Here is a 17,965-nt window from a genome sequence, read left to right as displayed (position 1 = left end):
GGCTGGTTAAACAAGTTTCTGATGGGTTATACCCACAGAGTTCCCTATTTAAACCTCAAATTCCCTCCAGTCCGGGTCTTCTCAAAAGTCAACAAGTCAACAGTCACTTTCTTAAACGCTTTTAGGATGTGTGTAATTTTAATTTGGTTTCATTTAAACATTTTTTTACAGTGACCTTGGGTGTCCCGAAAGGCGCCTATGAATAAAATAACTTATTATTATTATTATTATTATTATTATTATTATTATTATTAGAGTCTAGCAGAAGTATGGGCGGGGTGTTTGTACCCTGGCAACGCCCCCGAACGCCAGTGCGCAGTGACGTGTGTCCGGTCACGCTGCCTGCTGTTACCAGGCAGACAGCCTTTCCAACATGGCGGCGTCAAGCAACGCAGAGCAAACGCAGTTGCAAGACATGGAGGAGGAAGATGCAGGGATGGAGGAGAGAGAGATGGAATCGGATGAAGAGGAGGAGGAGGAGGAAGGCATGGGAGTAGAGAATTCAGACGACGAAGAGGACGACTCGTCGGAGGACGAGAAGGAAAATGAAGCGGAAATCCAACGGTTGGAAGAGCAGGTAATTAGCCAAGCTTGGATAACCAGCGTTAGCTGAGGAGATAATGAGAATGAATGGGTGGTAAACACGGAGACGTAAGACAGGTCTTCAGAGTTAAACTGTGAGCTGCTCTCACCTGACGTGGGTTGATAGGGACAGAAGATATAGTAGTGTTAACTGCCGATAACCGAAACACTTAAATGTTCGTTCATGCAACTGTCGTGATTAGCTGCCCTGCTAATCTGTGATGCTAATGGGCTGTCTCCTCTTGTCTCACGCGCCTTTTTGTTATATCGGATAATAATGGAATCACTGCTTCCGTTTAGACAGAGAAAGTACAGACTGTCCCAACTTAAATGGCTATCACGTGTGAACTGATGATTGCGTTTGATCACGTTTTATAAGACGTAATTCAATCTATTGTAGTAACACGATAAATCTCGTGAAAGCTGAGAGAAAGTTTCTGAGAGTTACAACTAAAGCACGTCACCGCACACACACACAAACACACACGCTGTCATTTTCTAAGCTGCTGTTTGTGGTACTGGTAATTTTGTGCTGCATTATTTTGAGAAGTGGGCTTTAATATTTAGCCCACACTCACTGATATAAATAAAGGGGACAAATCACCAGAGGCAGTTCAACATCAATATAAATCACAGTAATTAAAGCAACATGACTTAATTAGGATATAGTTTAACATCTTTCTGTTATCTTCCAGCTGTCGATCAACGCTTTCGACTACAACTGCCATGTGGATCTTATCAAACTCCTCAAGCAGGAAGGAGAACTCCTCCGTCTGCGAAAGGCAAGGCAGAAGATGAGTGAACTTTTCCCTCTCACTGAAGGTTGGTGGATGTCTTGTCTACTGCAGTTGTGCAGCCCGACGAATCAGCAGCTCTGCACAGGATAATTTCACTCAAACACGTTTCTGCCTGCAGAGATCTGGCTGGATTGGCTCAAGGATGAGATCCGTCTCACCGAGGAGGAGCCGAACCGAGAGAAAGTATACGAGCTCTTTGAGAGGGCTATCAAAGACTACATCTGTGAGTGTGCCACAGCGTTGTCAGCACTGTTGATCTAACACTCGTTAAAACATTGCATGATTTTAACATTTAACTTTACACACAGGTCCGGAGATCTGGCTTGAATATGCACAGTATTCAATTGGTGGCATGGGCTCGCCAGGTGGCATAGACAAGGTGAGAGCCATCTTTGAGAGAGCGGTGACAGCTGTGGGGCTTCACATGACCAAGGGACAGACGGTGTGGGAGGCGTACAGAGAGTTTGAGAATGCCATTCTGTCCACAGTGCAGGTTTGTGTTTCTATCCTCCTATTTTTAATATTTCAAATACACTCGAATCCTTTTAAATGATTACTTAACACCAAATAAATAATAAATACATTAAAATGCTGCATTCATTTCCTTTGATTTCTGACAAAGTGGGCTAAATTGACCATTTTCTCTGCAGCCTCCTCCTGGCAGGATTCCCACCCGCGAGGAGCAGGAGCTGTTGAAAACTCAGCTGGAGCGAATCCATACTTTGTTTCGCCGCCAGCTGGCCATCCCTTTAATGGGTAAGGGCGACATCTCATCTGTCCAGACAGGTTGCTGCAGAATTGTTGTGAGGGCCATATGTTGTGGCACACCTGAAAAGCTGTGAATTACTTCATTAAAAGTGACACTGAGATTTGGGATAAGTGGACACGGTGTTTTGTGTGTGGCACAGTGGAGTGGTGGTTGGTACTGATGTCTGTGCGCCACTTAAAATATGAGGTACTTTGTGCTTTGCTTTGCAGACATGGAAGCCACCTATGCAGAGTATGAGGAGTGGTCTGAACATGGGGTAGCAGAGACAGTCAAACATCAGTACAAAAAGGCTTTGCAGCAATTGGAGAAGTGCAAATCCTTTGAGGAGTCTCTGGTAATTATTGAAAATTATGAAACATTTTCCAATTTTCTTACAGTTGATGTCCTTAATTGCTTTGAATGTTATTTGTAGTTTTATCATTTCAAAGCATCTCCCTGCTGTTGTTTTGTTGCAGCTTGTAGCAGAAACTCCAAAGCTGTCAGAATACCAGGCCTACATCGAATTTGAACTGAAGGAGGGCGACCCAGCACGGATCCAGATAACCTTTGAGCGGGCCTTGGCAGAGAACTGCTTGGTACCGGACATGTGGACGAAATACAACACGTATCTTGTGAGTATCGGCTGCTGTTTTGGATGTCGTTGACTCTCGGTCTGACTGGCGGCTCTTATCACATGCCAGCTCAACACCCTTGATCTAATTGAACCTTTTTAATTTTTTTTCTCTGGGATCTACAGGATCGTCAGCTGAAGATCAAAGACCTGGTTATCTCCACTCACGAACGCGCCGTGAGGAACTGCCCCTGGACAATGGGTCTGTGGAAGAGCTACCTGTTGGCTCTGGAGAGACATGGAGCTGACCATCAGACTGTGTCAGGTAACAGCTGCATGAAGGATTTACTCAAGAACTCTCTGCCTGTTTTCACAAATATTGCTTATTTTGGTCGAATATGAAAGAAGTAGAAATGTAAGAAATCTCTTTAAATACTAGTATTCTTGTAGGGAAACATCCTCTGCCCTTATGATGGTATGAAGGCTTGGATATTGTTGCTCATTTTGTTACTTATTAAAGAGGTTTTCAAAAAATAATAATAGTGTTGGTTTTGGAGATTTGATTTCTTTCCACAGTATTTTATCTCTAGTTTGAACAGCTTACACGTGGCCACACCCTTGTCCAGACCTTCTCTGTCACCTTAATTTTTAAAATCAAAATGTTTTCACACGTCAGCCCGTTGCTTGGTCTCACAAGGCTTCTCATGTGAAACCAGCCTGCAGCAAGATTTCCAACGCGAGCGTTGGAGTTCTCACATGAAGATCGATTTCAGTTGAAATTTTTTTGTTTTATTTTAACTCAACCCTTGTGCTATGTTTGACTAAAAATAATTTTCATCCCCCGCAGACGTTTTCGAGAAGGCGCTGAATGCAGGTTTCATTCAAGCGACAGATTATGTGGAGATTTGGCAGGCGTACCTCGACTACCTTAGGAGACGTGTGGATTTCAGTAAAGGTGAGAGCAGTTCTCAGTAAAAATTCAGAGGATTTCCTCTCATTGCTTTGCTAAAGTTATTCCCTCTCCCTCCCCAGAGTCAAGTAAAGAGTTAGAGGAGTTACGAGGAGCCTTCTCTCGATCTCTAGACTACATGAAGCAAGATGTCGAAGAGCGTAAGAGGATTTCACAGAGATTTCCTATTTTTACTGTGTTCTCTGTTAAATTTTCACCCTGTTCACCGGCTCGTGTGTCACTGTAGGGTTTGGTGAAAGTGGAGACCCGTCCTGTATCATAATGCAGATCTGGGCAAGGATAGAGGTAAGCAGTGTTACTATGACGACCGTTTTCAAGAGTGTTGAGTAGTGGAGTAGAGTTGAGTCATGGCAGCTGAAGCTTTTAACAGGGAAAAATGACAGAGGAAGTACGACAACAGCAGCGAGCTTCACTATTCAGTGGTAAAGGCACAAAAAAGGTCACCACCAGTTTATTATATGTAAGAGTCGTCCACTAAATCTGACTTCACGAATCTTCAATCTGTGTTGAAGCATTGTTAGAGGTGTGATCATTTTGGAGATTGTAGTTTGCGTTGCTGTTCAACTGGACTGAATTAAATACGAAAGTGTTTCCTGTTACGTAGCCTAGCCCACTGACTGAAAGGGGACGGTCTAAATAACACGTCCCAGTACAATGTAATAAAATTCAATAGGGCTATAAACCACAGTTGAATAAACAGATCAGTTGTTTTAAACAAATGTCAACTGCTAGAATCATCATGAAGTGCAGTGTGTTATAACTGAATGCGTTTCTCTTGTGTGTTTTATGAACTGACCAGTGAGGGTGTTTACACTGTCTATAATACAGACAGCATTGCTGGATATTGAATTAACTACAATTACAACTAGAATCATTTAAAGCACAGAGTAAAGGTTTGAGATCACATGTCTCATATTTTTTTTGTCTCCTCCACACCAGGCCCTCCACTGCAAGAACATACAAAAAGCCAGAGAGCTGTGGGATAATATCATGACGAAAGGGAACGCCAAATTCGCCAACATGTGGCTGGAATACTATAACCTTGAAAGGTCTGTCAGTCTATGTCTGATTGGAAAGGAAAGAAAAGATAATTTAAATGTGGTGTGTGTGTGAGACTAATCACAAAACTTGTATTTTTTTATTTAAGGGCTTATGGGGACCCTGTTCACTGTCGTAAAGCTCTACACCGAGCAGTCCAGTGCACCTCAGACTACCCAGAGCATGTGTGTGAAGTCCTGCTCACCTTTGAGAGGGTGGAAGGTGAGTCTCAGCTTAAAAGTCAAAGGTGAAAATTAAACCTTTTCGTGAATTACAGTGTGTCTCTGTACTCGTTGTTTCAGGTTCTCTGGAGGACTGGGACGTGGCAGTGCAGAAGACGGAGACCCGACTGAACAGGGTCAATGAGCAACGAGCTAAGGTGGGTATCGCTGGTCTGCACCGCTCTGGTCAGGTGTAATCTTTTGGCTTATGTTACGCCGTGCTGCCCATCTGTCAGGTGGCTGAGAAAGAGGCCAACCTCGCTCGCCAAGAGGAGGACAGAGCCGAGCAGCGGCGGAAGGCCAAGTCAGAGAAGAAGACTCAGAAGAAGTTCCAGCACGGGAGTCGAGCCGGAGAGAAGAGGAAAGCGGAGCAGGATGATTATCAAGATGAATGGAATGAGGATTCAGGTAAGATGGGCTACGTAGTTTGACTGATGCGTCGTTACTTTCTAAAACTTTGTGGGATTTTATTCATTACGTGTTTTTCTTTCTACTTATATCAAGCCACAAAAAGGCCCAGAGGAAATGGTGACCACACCACCGATGAGTACATGGAGACAGAGACTGGACTGCATGGGAGGAACGCTCCTCCTGGATTCAAGCCTGGCAACAAAAAAGCCCCCGTCCAGAGGCCGGATGACGACAAGCCAGAGCTCCGCAACGACAACACCAGCGTGTTCGTCAGTAACCTGGCGTACACGCTGGAGGAGCCGGAGGAAAAGCTCAGGACGCTGTTTGAGACCTGTGGTCCAGTCAAACAGATTCGCCCCATCTTCAGCAACAAAGGAACCTTCAAAGGCTACGGCTACGTACAGTTTGAATCCCTGGTGTCGGTCAATGAAGCCCTGAAGCTGGACAGACGGGAGGTGGAGGGCAGGCCCATGTTTGTGTCGCCTTGCGTCGACAAGAACAAAAATCCTGACTTTAAGGTGAGCAGACGTGTTTGTTTTTGAGTATTGCCAACATTCGTCTGAAGGCTTAAGAACCTTCAACATGTAATAAATAATATAATAAATGTTTGTTTGTTTTTTTTTTACAGTTTTTACATTCCTCATTTTTCATTGGTTAATCCATGTATTGATTCTTCTTATCATCAGTTATTTATTATATATTTATTTCTCATAATCAATCATCTCAGGTCATATTGTTCCCGTTCCATCAAACTTGGATGGCATGACCAAACCATGTCATTGACATTAAAATTTAAATTTCTCACTTTCTATGTAAGTAATTTCCTCTCATTAATGTCTTCTTAGGTGTTTAAATACAACACTTCAATGGAGAAACACAAAATCTTCATCTCTGGGCTGCCATTCTCATGCACTAAAGAACAGCTGGAGGAAATCTGCAAAGACCACGGCACCATCAAGGAGGTCCGCCTGGTCACATACCGCTCAGGAAAACCCAAGGTGAGGCATGAAGACGAGGACAGCGTCCAGGTGTTTGGCTAAAAATAGCCGCCCTGACGGAGCTAATGATAATCACCGTTGACCCTCCAGCAGCTGAGGAGAAGTCTTAACTCTCTTGCTTTGTGGCCCTGCAGGGTTTGGCGTATGTTGAGTTTGCAGACGAGTCCCAGGCCTCTCAGGCAGTTCTCAAACTGGACGGCATAGAAGTGGAGGGCAACAAAATCTCCGTGGCTATAAGCAACCCTCCCCGCAGAAGCGCCGTGGACAAACCGCTTGACATGATGCCTCGTCAGACCTTCGGATCGTAAGTTCACAGTCACATCTCTCTGTCATGAGGTGACAGAGTTGTTTCTTTATTATTCTCAGACCTGTAATAAAGGGGTTAATCAGAGATGTGTTTTCTTCTTTTTTATTTTTTTCCAGGAGGGGCAGAGGGCGCACCCAGCTGTCCTTACTTCCTCGTTCCCTGCACCGACAAAATCCTCCTGGAAGCAAAGTGGAAAACGGTACCGGAGCCGGGACGGCGGCGGCGGCGGAGAACTCGTCCGGAGAGACGAAACCTTTGTCAAATTCAGACTTTGCCAAGATGCTTCTTAATAAGTGACGACAGCCACGAGGGAATTCTGACCGCCTTCACACTGAAAGCCATCTTGTGTCCTTATGAAGTAGTGTTGGTGATTTTCCGTAAATTGGTTACCTGATGGTTCCCTTTAACCTCAGCCATGCTCTCATCATCCATCCTGCGAGGTTGCCTTAATCGTCGAGCTCCTGCCCTCCATCGCCACCAACGTTACTCTTTTCCCTCTCAGTGTGACAGATTGTTTTTGTGTGTTTGACGGCCAGGTTGTTTTTATAAAGAAAAAAAAAAAAGAAGTGTATCATATTTGTGTGTAAATATACTGTAAAATTGTACGCCTCATGTTGCAAAGTCTCTCTTTTTTTCCTTTTTATTTTGTCGTGCACCATTTGAGGGATATGACAGAAATAAATGGTAGAGTATTTTTTTTAAATATTCAAAACGGCCAAACTTGTGAATGTTGTTTTAAAAGGGTATATGCAAAAGTTCAGAGATGGTGTAATATAGTCGGTGTGTGTGTGTGCGTGTGTGCGCGCAAATGCGCTGGATGTGATGAAAAGACATTCTCCAGATATTTTTATGGAACCTTTTGTTGTGTAACCTGTGTGGACCTCTGAGGACAGCTAACAAGGCTAGCTGTGATTATTTCTTTCCTTTGGTATGGTGATGCCAATTCAATATTTTTGCTTAATTCCTTCAGTTACCATCTGCTATGAATCATCACTGCCATAATGCTAAGGTTGATTGGCCTTTTGTTTTGTCTTGAGGGCATGTTGCTACAGTATGGAAGCTGCTCTCCTGTTTCACGGCTGACGCTTTAGTGTTCACAGAGCAGTTTTAGTGCATCGTTGTTACTGTGAGAAGAACATTTGTCATTTGATCAGCTGTGTTTAAGATTTCAGTATGATTTAAGTGGGTTAAAAGATTTAAAGGGAAATTAACCATATTGATGCTCATGAAAAGTGCTTCAAGTTTGGTTCATAAAAAGTGTCGTGATGTTAAACGCTCCAGAGCTCCAAGAGTTTGTCCATCAACAGCGACTAATCTGATATTTAATGTTGAAGCAAAACATTTCAAGTATGTTCTCTTTCTATCTGAAAGCATCTGAAATCTTTTCCTTTTCTTAGTTCATTGGATGTGTTCTGGTTTAACAATACACGGAAACATTTGAACCCTTAGGGCTCATTAAGCATTCGTATAGTTTCTTAGACTAGTTAATAGAAGAAAAAAAATCCTCCAATAAGCCGATTTCTTACTTATGGCTCTCTGGTGATAAGAATATTACATTTTTTATTTAGTTTAAAATGTGAATAGAACATAAATAGATGTGTACAGTAAAGACAAGTCTGTGGATCATCACAGACAAAAACCCAAGTAGTTTTTCTTCGTAGAGCTTATTTTTCTCTCTGGAAGAGAGCTGTGTTGGTCTCTCCAGCAGTCAGAGAAAACAGGGTGTCATCTGCATATTATTAAGTTCTGCATCTCCTTCGTCACAAGAGAAGAGAATCTATGCAGTTTTGCCATTCCCGTTTTTCCTGTGTGATGAATCGATGAGTTCTCCGACCGCTCTACATCTTGTTTGGATGTTAGTGATTCTCTGTAAATAACGTTCAACACACATTTCCAAAAGGTCACCACAGTTTGTTATAAATATACATTTTCAAAACAGATGGAATATAAGATGTATTGCTCTCACCACAGTGGCCTAATCTTAAAAAAAAAGTAAAAAGAAGAAAAGATCTAGATATGTTGGTGTGTAGAACTTGCAGGTTTATGTTTGATTATAAAAGGTTGTGTGCATTGCTGTTTTGTATAATTTCTATAGTCAATGTTTTCAATTTGGAATAGAGGTAAATAATAAAATGCTATTTTTGTTCAATCTGAGTATTTATTTTCCTGCTTTTGATTACCTCCCCCTTTTCACCCTTGTCTTTTTGGGTCCTGTAAAATAAAAATTAAAAGACATCTTGTGTTTTTGTTTTGTTTCCTGGACTAAAGCCTCTTTTAATAAAGTCATGTAATTAACATTTGATCCCGCAATGATGCTTGGCTTCCTCCGTTATTAAAAAAAGTTTTCAAGACATAATGAAAGTTGATAGAACACTTTTATTTTAAAATAAAAATAAATAATCCGGCAGATGAAAGTGCTTTACAGTGTTAGCAGACATCCTTTTTATCCCAAAGATAAGGAACTAAACGTTCACACACTGTGCACATCCACAGTGAAAGTCATGGAAACATCTCAAGTCAAACAACAAACATGTCAGCAGGAGTCAGAGATTGTATTCTGATGGGAGTCAAAATTGCTTAACACTCGTGGTAGTCTTGTTACAAACTAAAAAACTAACAAAGTTATTTTCATTGTTAAGGGAAATGACCTAATGGCAACAAACCCAGACAATAAAATCCTATTTCAGTTCCTGCAGCAGTTTCAGAGAAATCAGAAGGTACTGAAACCAAACTGGCAGAAGGGAATGATAAATTCAGATGTGGCGGAGGAAAAGGTTAGCTCAAAAGAATTTTTTTGGACATTTATCCCTGCATGCTAGCGTCTCATGTTCCCTTTGTCAGTTGTGGCCTATGATGGTCTGTTTGCAGTCGGGACAGGCCTGGTCCTGGCCGGCTCCTGGCAGCCCCACAGCGTGCTCTGTTGTAGAAATTAACAAAGTGTCCAATGTTATTTCTGTACATTTGGCAATAAATCGAATGAAGGGCCGTACATCACCCTCATTGGCTGTGTCTAGAGCTGCATAATATTCTGCCCTTTGTTCTTTTCGAATAGTAATCGGTGGGTATCGGGCTTGCATGAGCACGAGGTTCATGAGCAGCCGTGATGTGCGCCCGTTGCCGTCCACGAACGGATGCACGTACACCAGTTTATAGTGGGCGAGAGCGGCGTACTCCACAGGGTGCAGCTGCAGGGCCTCGTCAGAGTTGAGCCACTGAACCAGCTCCTGCATGTGTCTCTGCAGGTCCTGAGGGTGAGGTGGGATGTGGTGGCCCACGAACACCTGGCTGGTGCGCAGCCTCCCTCCCTCCACGGGGTCCACGTAGCCCAGCACACGTCTGTGAATCTCCAGGATGTCACTGACGGTGATGGCTCCTGATCTGGACAACAGTGTGGTGTTGATGTACTTCATGGCTGCGTCCACACCGATAGCCTCGTTCTGCTCCTGAAGGCTCTTCCCTGGGACGGCGTAGCGCGTCTCAATGATGTGACGAATTTCAGACAGAGTGAGTGTGCTGCCTTCAATGGCCACCGTGTGGTAGATGTGGTGGTAGTAGGTTTCCTCCATAACCCGGCGGAGTGCAGAATTGCCTTTGGGAATAGACATAAGTTGGCGCACTTTACTGTCTATGATGCTAAAGTAACGCTGGTCAATCTCTTCAACCAACGGGAGGGTTCGGTCTCGGCTGACCAGAGCCCTCTCGTTACACGGGGAGAGGGCCAGGGCCTTGGTGTAGAGGTGGTCGGCCTGGACGACATCCTTCTCCTCCTCCAGAATGGTCCCCAGCTCCGTCAGGGCATCCACAAACTCCGGGTTCATACTAAGTGCATGCACCAGCAGCTTGTGAGCTTTCTCCCTCTTCCCAAGTTTCTTCATCTCCAGAGCCTGCTGCAGCGCCGCTTTGGCCTCCAGCACCATCTCTGCAATCAGATCATATTTGACGGTGTCAACACTGAGGAGATGATAATACAGCACTTCTCATCAGCAAGAGTTAAGGTGAAAAACTGGAAAAGACCATCAAGTCCATAAAGTCACTGAGTTTACCATTAGTCAGACTATTATACAGAAAAACAGTGAGGAAAAATGTTATAGATTTTACTAGATAAGTGACTTAATACTGAAAATAAAGTTATCTCGTTCGTTTGCACCGGCATGTCTTCAGTCCTCTGTAACATATGTCACTGAGTTGATGACACCTCTTGTTGTCTTTACCTTTGGTTGGCTTGGACCTCTGAGGCAGCAGATCGAGGGCAGTGAAGGGGACAGTGAGGCTGGTGGACTGCACAGCTGGAGGCTGCGGTGAACTTCCCCATAGCTGGCAGCGGAGTTGAGCGATGCCCTTCAGGGAAGCACAGCACCGGTCCTCCACCTCGACCAGGGGCATCAAGAGGGCGACAAGAGAGCCGAGTGCGACGCACAGCAGCGGGCCCCACCCCCCGAGGAAGCGGCCGCTGGTGTAACGCCACAACGTCGCTGCAGCCATGATGAGCCCAGGTTCAGGTCCGCCATCACCTGGTGATACGCGGCCCCATCTAGTTCCACCCCAGCCTGGAGACACCAAGGGCGGCTGACAGGAGGGGAAACACGGTCGGCATGAGAACTGGGAGTCAACAACGAAGCCGCGGAGATTTAGCTTAGTTTTTTCATCTCAGACGTTAGCTAGCTCGCTTGAATTAGCTCCGCGTCGCAGTCGTAAAAGCGTAAGTTACAGCGTTGAAACTACGACTACATTAATCAGACAGCGGCTGTGGTTTTCTCGGCATCAGCACAGCTGTGTATACAGAAAATACACATCATCTACTTCCTGGAGCTGCACCTGTCAACATCCTCGACTGTGATTGGTCGGAGCCGCATTGAACGCTGCTGCTGATTGGATGAAAATGTAGCAAAACACCTACTGGTTCGTAACCGTCGCTGATTGGTTGAGTTGTGGGACATCGTTACCTAAGTTTAACCCGTCAGCCAGCAGAGGACAGGATGGGACCAGGTTATGACAGCTTTCATGACGAAGTCAAGACATTTCTTTTTATTTACGTTTCCTGCTTATATTGCTGCTTTTCTTTAAATGTCCCATCCAGATATATAAAAACTGCTTAGCTACTAGTCTGTGAAGGTTCTTCTCAGTCATCCAGGTCACGTTAATCCAAAAGGCGTTTATAAAAGGTAACTGGACTTGTAGAGCTTTTTTATTATTATTATTTATTTAATTAGGACAATGCACATTAATCAACATATCAGCAAAAAGCATCAATATAAATAAGCAGGAATTAGGGCGGGTATCTTAAAAAACAAACGGACAATACACCTTGACAAATAGACATAACTTGTAAAAGTCTTACACACAAATTAAGCCCCGATTCACATAAAGGTTAGAAGTCGATTCACAAGATAGAAAAGATGAAGAAGTTACCCATGAGAGCATGTTTGCCTTGTTTTCAATTACTGTTAAAGGGTCTTTTTATGGCTGCATGTCTGTGAAGATGCAGTGGACGGCAATATCGGGTTCAGTTGGGAGGATTAGTGGATGTAGTTTGACTTTATTAGACTGTGCAGTGAGAAGGACAGGTGCCTCAGCACTGAACTATATAGAAAATGCTGCATCATCCATCCTCTGGACCAGGAGCTGGGGCTCAGCAGAACTGTACAGCACTGAGCACAGACTATACTCTCGATGACAGGAGGTACAGAGAAGGAAGAAAACCACATCAGACAAGCACTCACACACAAAGAGACCCCAGAACAGACAGAGTGCAGGAGAACAGCAAAAAGAGAACAAAAAAAAAAAAAAGTGAGGGGAGTCCCAGAGAAACTCGGGAGGATTTTCAGTAAACAACCATATCCCTGTGAGCTTCAAGCCCAACAGCACACAGAGGCAGAAATTTGTTTAGTCCAAGGACAAAGCACACTGGGAGAAAAATGAACAATGTCCTTGTTTTTGCAGTTCAGTTTAGTAAGGAATGTGCAGACATGATCATTAGTGAAACAAAACAACCAGTGGCTAACTCTGGAGGCACAGGAGAGCTAAATCTTCAGCTCAGGATTCACACTCCACCTACATCTGAAGGACAAATAACACTCTTCTGAGAACAACGGCATCCACATTTTATATTTAGACAGGACAGATGGTTGGAAAGAGAAGAGAAAAACTCATTAGAAAACACTTCTCTGGGCAGAGGAGGTGGTTCGAGACACTATTTGTCAGTCACTTACACACACAGTCTCAACATTGGTCCCCAAAACGTTTCACCACCATTCATTCAAGTTACGTCTGGAGTCTCTGACCAGTGGTAGGATGTTAGAATACCACTAATTGAAATAAATGAACACAACCAACAAAAAAAAAACCCACTGACAAACAGAAGAGGGCAGCGTTGCTCTGTTATGCTAGCATCACACTGGAGGTACATCACATCCTCTGAAGACTGCAGCATCACTCTTAGCCTCAAAATCTGTACGATTAGGATCTAAACTTGTGCCACCGATTTTTTAATACAACTAACAGCCAATCTGTGTATTTCTACGGAGAGAGAGATTATTGTCTCCCTTCTCATTCTCCTTTCTAATAACATTTTCTCATCTTTTTTGTTTTATCTATCCGTCTTTCAGGTCTTCTAATTTCTTAAAAGCTTTATCCTTTATTGTGCGTCATCTATTTACAGTGAGACTGCCTCAATTGAAGTTACCACCAGCTGTGGACAGCCTGAGGTGATGAGGACTGATTCCTGGCTGTATGCCAAAGCCAACACTGTTACGCATATCCTCAGCAGATGGGCATTGCGGGTTATCAGCTCCAAATAGCTGATATTCATACACTTGGCAGCGACGCGCTGTCATCATAGATTTTCCACGGAAAGTTATGAATGAATTACCACCCAGTCCATTTCCTGTGACTTTAGGGATTGTGTAAAGATCTCTGAAACGTGAGAGTCTGAATCTGTCTAGTCACGTCGCACACTGTACTCACTGTGAGCTCCCGAGCTGCACACTGACATCATTTACCACCACAGAGTCTCTCTTTGCTTTTCTGACCCACACCAATTTCACCTTGGAGGATAAAAGAGCCGGAGGTCTGAGTGTGCTTGAGCTGCATTATTTCTTCACTCCTGTTATTCATGTACACTTCTCAAAGCAGAGAAGTGACAGTCTACTTATGCTGACTGGAAGAAAGAGGAAAGAAAGAAATAAAGAAAGAAAACCTGGGGAAATATTTTTTCAACATGCTGCCAGTGATTAACTCTGATGGGTGGACAAGCAGCTATTGCCCGTGGGATACAGGCTCTGCAGTGTGTGTATCTGTGACTTAAATCTGATTCAGTGTTGTATAATTTCATCACTTATTGGTCTTTGGTTTGGGAACACGACATAATGCGTGCAACCAGGCCTTTATCCGCGGAGCCCCTGAAGGGCCACAACAAGAACTTGAGCGCACACAAACTCTGGAAGCTAACTCAACACAGTAATAAACCAATGTGTCAGAGTCAAAATAACAGCAGCTCATCTACAGCTGTGTCATAATCAGAGCCACATGCAGCTTTTAATTCTGACCCCAATCAGTTGCTGTCTCCAGAGGGTAAAAATACAGTTGAGCGTTTCTCTGTGTATCAGCGGCAATGCAAAATGTACTGCCAGGTTATGCAAAATGAGAAGTCAGAAAAACACCAATCAGGTGTATCTGCACAATTTAATATTGTGTAGGTCTCCCTCGTGCCTCCAAAACAGAATGGACATGGGTCTCCTGATGGTGTCCTGTGGTGTTTGGCTATAGAACGTTGTTAGTGGGGACCTTTGGGTGAGTGTCCATGCACCATCTGCTATCAGTCGCAGGTCCTTGTTTGTACTTTATACCAACTGTGGGAAGTTTGAGCTTTTTGCTGTTCTGAAACCTTAAGTGGCTTCCTGTGTCTAAAAGCAGATATTTCACATTTTGTCTAAGTTCCCTTTACTTGTGTTTTTCTTAGCAGTGGTGTTTTAAGAAACCAGTGCCAACTTGATTCATAGTGAATGTATAAAGTCAATTAGCCTTTCTACTAACTCGCATTTGTGACTGAAGTATGAAATGCATCCTTTAGATCGCTTTGATCGTTTTAATAGCCTCATGTCATTTTGATAAAAGTAACTGGCAGTCATCTTAACAGTCAGATCACACCTTCACAGTTTCCTGTGAAGCTGTGATCTGACATTTAGTTTTGTTCAGAGTGAAAGCGTAAACTCTACTTAATGGTATGGCGTTTCCAAAATAGTGAGAGAGTGAGGATGGGATGAAGTACACATATTTTCCTTCCTTTTTAAATTGAAGATTAGAACAGTGGTGGTGTCTCAGATTGTCTCTATTCTTGGACTCTGCTTCTCTGGCTGCACAGAGGAACATTTGTACAGGGACATCTGGCTACGTCTCCGCTTTAGCATTCGCAGCTATTTAGAGTCTGCTTTTGTTCAAAGGCATGGACAAATATGGCAGAATGAGCAACTGATGAAGGAGACATGATGGCAAGAAATGATTTTCCCTCGAGTCACGCTGTGGACTAATTCTACACCCATCTGGCATATGCTCACGTCAGCTGTGGTAACAGATAAGACACACACGAGTCTGTAGTTAACGTCATTGGAGGGTAATACTGTCACTTGTGATTCCTTTAAGAAACTTTCTCATGAACGGTTTCTACAGTATGATTTTATCTGTGTTTTTGTTTTTTTTTTGTAAAAAACTAACTTCTTTTGTAGGTTATTTTGTAGGTTTTGTAAAAGAATCGGCTTTGTAACCTATTCATAGCGCCTGACAAGTTAACTTGAAGCGCACTCCACAGATGACCTGCCACAGACTATTAAAATAACACCCTGTCTTTTCCCTGCCTGCTGGAACTGCGCTTCAAGAGGTAGAAAATCCACCTGCCCACCTAGAAAAAAAAAGCGACCTGTCAGGGCAGGAAATAAATCCCTCTGGCATAACCGCGCTGCCTCCTCCCCTACTGGGTCGCACTTCTCCATCCAGCCTCCGCGGAGCAGTCAGTCTGCTCGCCTTTCTGCCTGAGATGAGGCTTTGTTCTGGGTGACAGAGCTGGTTGTCAGAGATAGAGGATCTCGTTAGGCAGTCAGAGGGAGAGCGATGGTGGCTCTCTCTACACTCGGAGTATGGATGGTTCAGTAGGCAGGGATGAGGGAGCCTCAGAACGCATGACAGAGTGAAGGAGAGCCGCACTCCGAGCAACAACTGCTCTCAAATGTCAGCTTCCAAAATACCCATCTCTCCAGAGGGCCTGCTACAAAATGCAACTTCCTCACTCTCATTAGGAGAATGACAAGTGCTGCTAAGGGACAATTTGAGAAGCCACAATGTGTTCTTTTTTTCTTCTTCTTCTCAGGTGACGGAGAGCAGAGGACAGGGGGTTGTCTTTAGCTGCCCTCAGCCTGTACACTGTGAAATCGATGAAATCACTTACAGGCTCCAGACTTCACTGTTTCTAACAAGTAATTACTGTAGCTCTGTCCCCAAGGCTTTAAATAGGAGAAGACCCACTGTCCAAATTTAAATGTATCGTTCTAACCAATCCATGAGACAAATAAGAGAATTTATTAATAAAATATTAATAAAAACATGAATCTACCTGTCAAAATGAACAAATACAAACAAAAAATACTACCACCACTACGCCCACTGTTATGTCAAAAGTAAAACATGTTAAATGCTGCACAATAACGAATAAGTTTACATAAATGTACAAATACTGTATACGGAATAGGGTTTCAACTTGCACGAAGATGAGGTCAATATGTGTTAATGTTAATTTCCTCAAAAAATAACACCAACACTTGCTTCTTCAAACCACATTTGGCACTGCAGGGTGACGTATCGACATTGCCCAACTACCTATTGAGCAAACATTTGTAAATTGAGGCAATAGTTGAACGAGCTTTGTTGATGTATGTGACACATTTGCAGCCTGAACTCCCCCCCCTGTATAAAATCCCCTTCAGTGTGGGACTATAGAATTAAAAATGTCCGGGTACTTTGTGATTATTGCTGACATCTGAGTCTCTGAAATACATAGCTGTGGTGGTTGAGGCTTAGCTGTTTCACCACCACACAATATAGTACTACATGTATAATATTGAAGTTACACCCATTTCGGTAAGGTTGCTCATGTAAGCTGTGAGATCTCCACCTAACTCTTCACACCTCGGTGCTTTTGTATTCCCTGGTGCAAAACACCGCAAACACTCAACCTCCGCTCATGTGTGTAACTTCCCCCGCTGAGGGTTTGTCACGTCCACAAGCTTTACAAAAGCGTTGTGGAGGGCGATACTGTTTTATACACACCCGGCCGGGGTTACATTAGCTAAAAGACAGCTACAGACAAACCACTGGGGTTTTGTGGATGATATATTTCACTGAATGCCTGTTTGGTAACCACATCAACAGTGAGGAGCATGGGTGCCTGAAGCCTGGAGGGCCTCACATGATTAATTCAATTTGTGTTCCCATCCGTCTGTCCACTATCTCACTGTCACAAAGGGAATCATTTCAGTCCTTGTGAATGACTGGACAAAATAATAGTCGAATGTGTGTTGAATAGGAGGAAATGGAATTAGTTTTGAAGCAGGTTTTCACTTCTGATCTTTGGTCTGGTTGGTGTACCTAATGCGACGTGATTGTTATATTTGCTTGTTTCTCGGTGGCGTATACCTTTCAGATTGCAGATGCTCTACATCAGGTCGGGTCCTGCAGGCCAGTCGCCGGTTTGAGGGCCTCGGCAGGGGCCAGCAGGTGAGTAAACGATCTAGTGGAGAGACAGGCGACGGAAATAATTGGGTCCCTGCACTGAAGGGCAGCCATTACCAAGGACCTCCCTGAGGCGCTTCTTGCTGGTTCACTTATTATCTCACTTCCACACTGGCCTGCGCTGTTCAGAAGAGTGGGCGAGCGAGACGCCAGCTCTGTCAAACGCACACAGCGATGATTCAAGAACCCCTGAGTGTCTCATTATTTTCTTCACCCACCAAGAAATGAATGGCCGATGACTTAGTTCGGTTTCTTTGGTAACATAACAGAGGTATACAGTATGAAAATTGTAGCGCCTTATAACATGATTAGATGCAAAACAATACCGCTGGATGTTTAACTTTAGCTAGTTTTCTGGCGGCAGAATTTGTGGCAGGCAGACCTAATCTCATCGTGTGAGTGGAGCTGCTTTTTTTTTTTTTTTAAGTCAACCATGAGTCACAAACATACAAATATCAGTCAAAATTTCTGCACCAAATGATCCTGTAATTAGTTGAGTAATTAGTCATCTCTGTACTGTTTACCTTGGGTGTCAACGAATGGTTT

General features: G+C 43.6%; 2 protein-coding genes across 2 annotated transcripts; one reads left to right on the top strand and one right to left on the bottom strand.

Moving 5' to 3' along the window:
* The first annotated feature begins 349 nt into the window (after positions 1–349).
* sart3 (spliceosome associated factor 3, U4/U6 recycling protein) lies at positions 350–8,878 on the top strand. Its single transcript, XM_047591869.1, has 19 exons — positions 350–577; positions 1,278–1,404; positions 1,498–1,602; positions 1,688–1,872; positions 2,030–2,135; positions 2,358–2,482; positions 2,604–2,759; positions 2,885–3,023; positions 3,546–3,653; positions 3,731–3,808; positions 3,895–3,953; positions 4,608–4,717; positions 4,816–4,928; positions 5,009–5,085; positions 5,164–5,335; positions 5,432–5,856; positions 6,184–6,336; positions 6,471–6,640; positions 6,760–8,878. The coding sequence occupies exons 1-19, from the start codon at positions 374–376 to the stop codon at positions 6,938–6,940; spliced, it is 2,793 nt and encodes a 930-aa protein (XP_047447825.1). The 5' UTR covers positions 350–373; the 3' UTR covers positions 6,941–8,878.
* A 121-nt stretch (positions 8,879–8,999) lies between these two features.
* Positions 9,000–11,478, bottom strand: ficd (FIC domain protein adenylyltransferase). Its single transcript, XM_047591937.1, has 2 exons — positions 10,855–11,478; positions 9,000–10,562 (listed from the first exon to the last, which is right to left on the bottom strand). Exons 1-2 carry the CDS (start codon positions 11,123–11,125, stop codon positions 9,481–9,483), a joined length of 1,353 nt encoding a protein of 450 aa, XP_047447893.1. The 5' UTR covers positions 11,126–11,478; the 3' UTR covers positions 9,000–9,480.
* Positions 11,479–17,965: the final 6,487 nt, after the last annotated feature.

The sequence above is a fragment of the Mugil cephalus genome, chromosome 8 (genome assembly GCF_022458985.1).
Source record: "Mugil cephalus isolate CIBA_MC_2020 chromosome 8, CIBA_Mcephalus_1.1, whole genome shotgun sequence".
Classification (NCBI taxonomy): domain Eukaryota; kingdom Metazoa; phylum Chordata; class Actinopteri; order Mugiliformes; family Mugilidae; genus Mugil; species Mugil cephalus.
The sequence above is the reverse complement of the archived record's forward strand: the minus strand, read 5'-3'. Positions and strand labels throughout refer to the sequence as shown.

What these genes read in the sequence shown, in the direction of transcription:
- sart3 (XM_047591869.1), top strand. Translation starts at nt 374, where the DNA reads ATGGCGGCGTCAAGCAACGCAGAGCAAACGCAGTTGCAAGACATGGAG. An exon ending in AATCCTTTGAGGAGTCTCTG is followed by an intron (nt 2,483 to 2,603) that starts GTAATTATTGAA and finishes GTTTTGTTGCAG; the next exon opens with CTTGTAGCAGAAACTCCAAA. An exon ending in GAAGCAAGATGTCGAAGAGC is followed by an intron (nt 3,809 to 3,894) that starts GTAAGAGGATTT and finishes GTGTCACTGTAG; the next exon opens with GGTTTGGTGAAAGTGGAGAC.
- ficd (XM_047591937.1), bottom strand. Translation starts at nt 11,125, where the DNA reads ATGGCTGCAGCGACGTTGTGGCGTTACACCAGCGGCCGCTTCCTCGGG. An exon ending in GAGGTCCAAGCCAACCAAAG is followed by an intron (nt 10,563 to 10,854) that starts GTAAAGACAACA and finishes ATCTGATTGCAG; the next exon opens with AGATGGTGCTGGAGGCCAAA.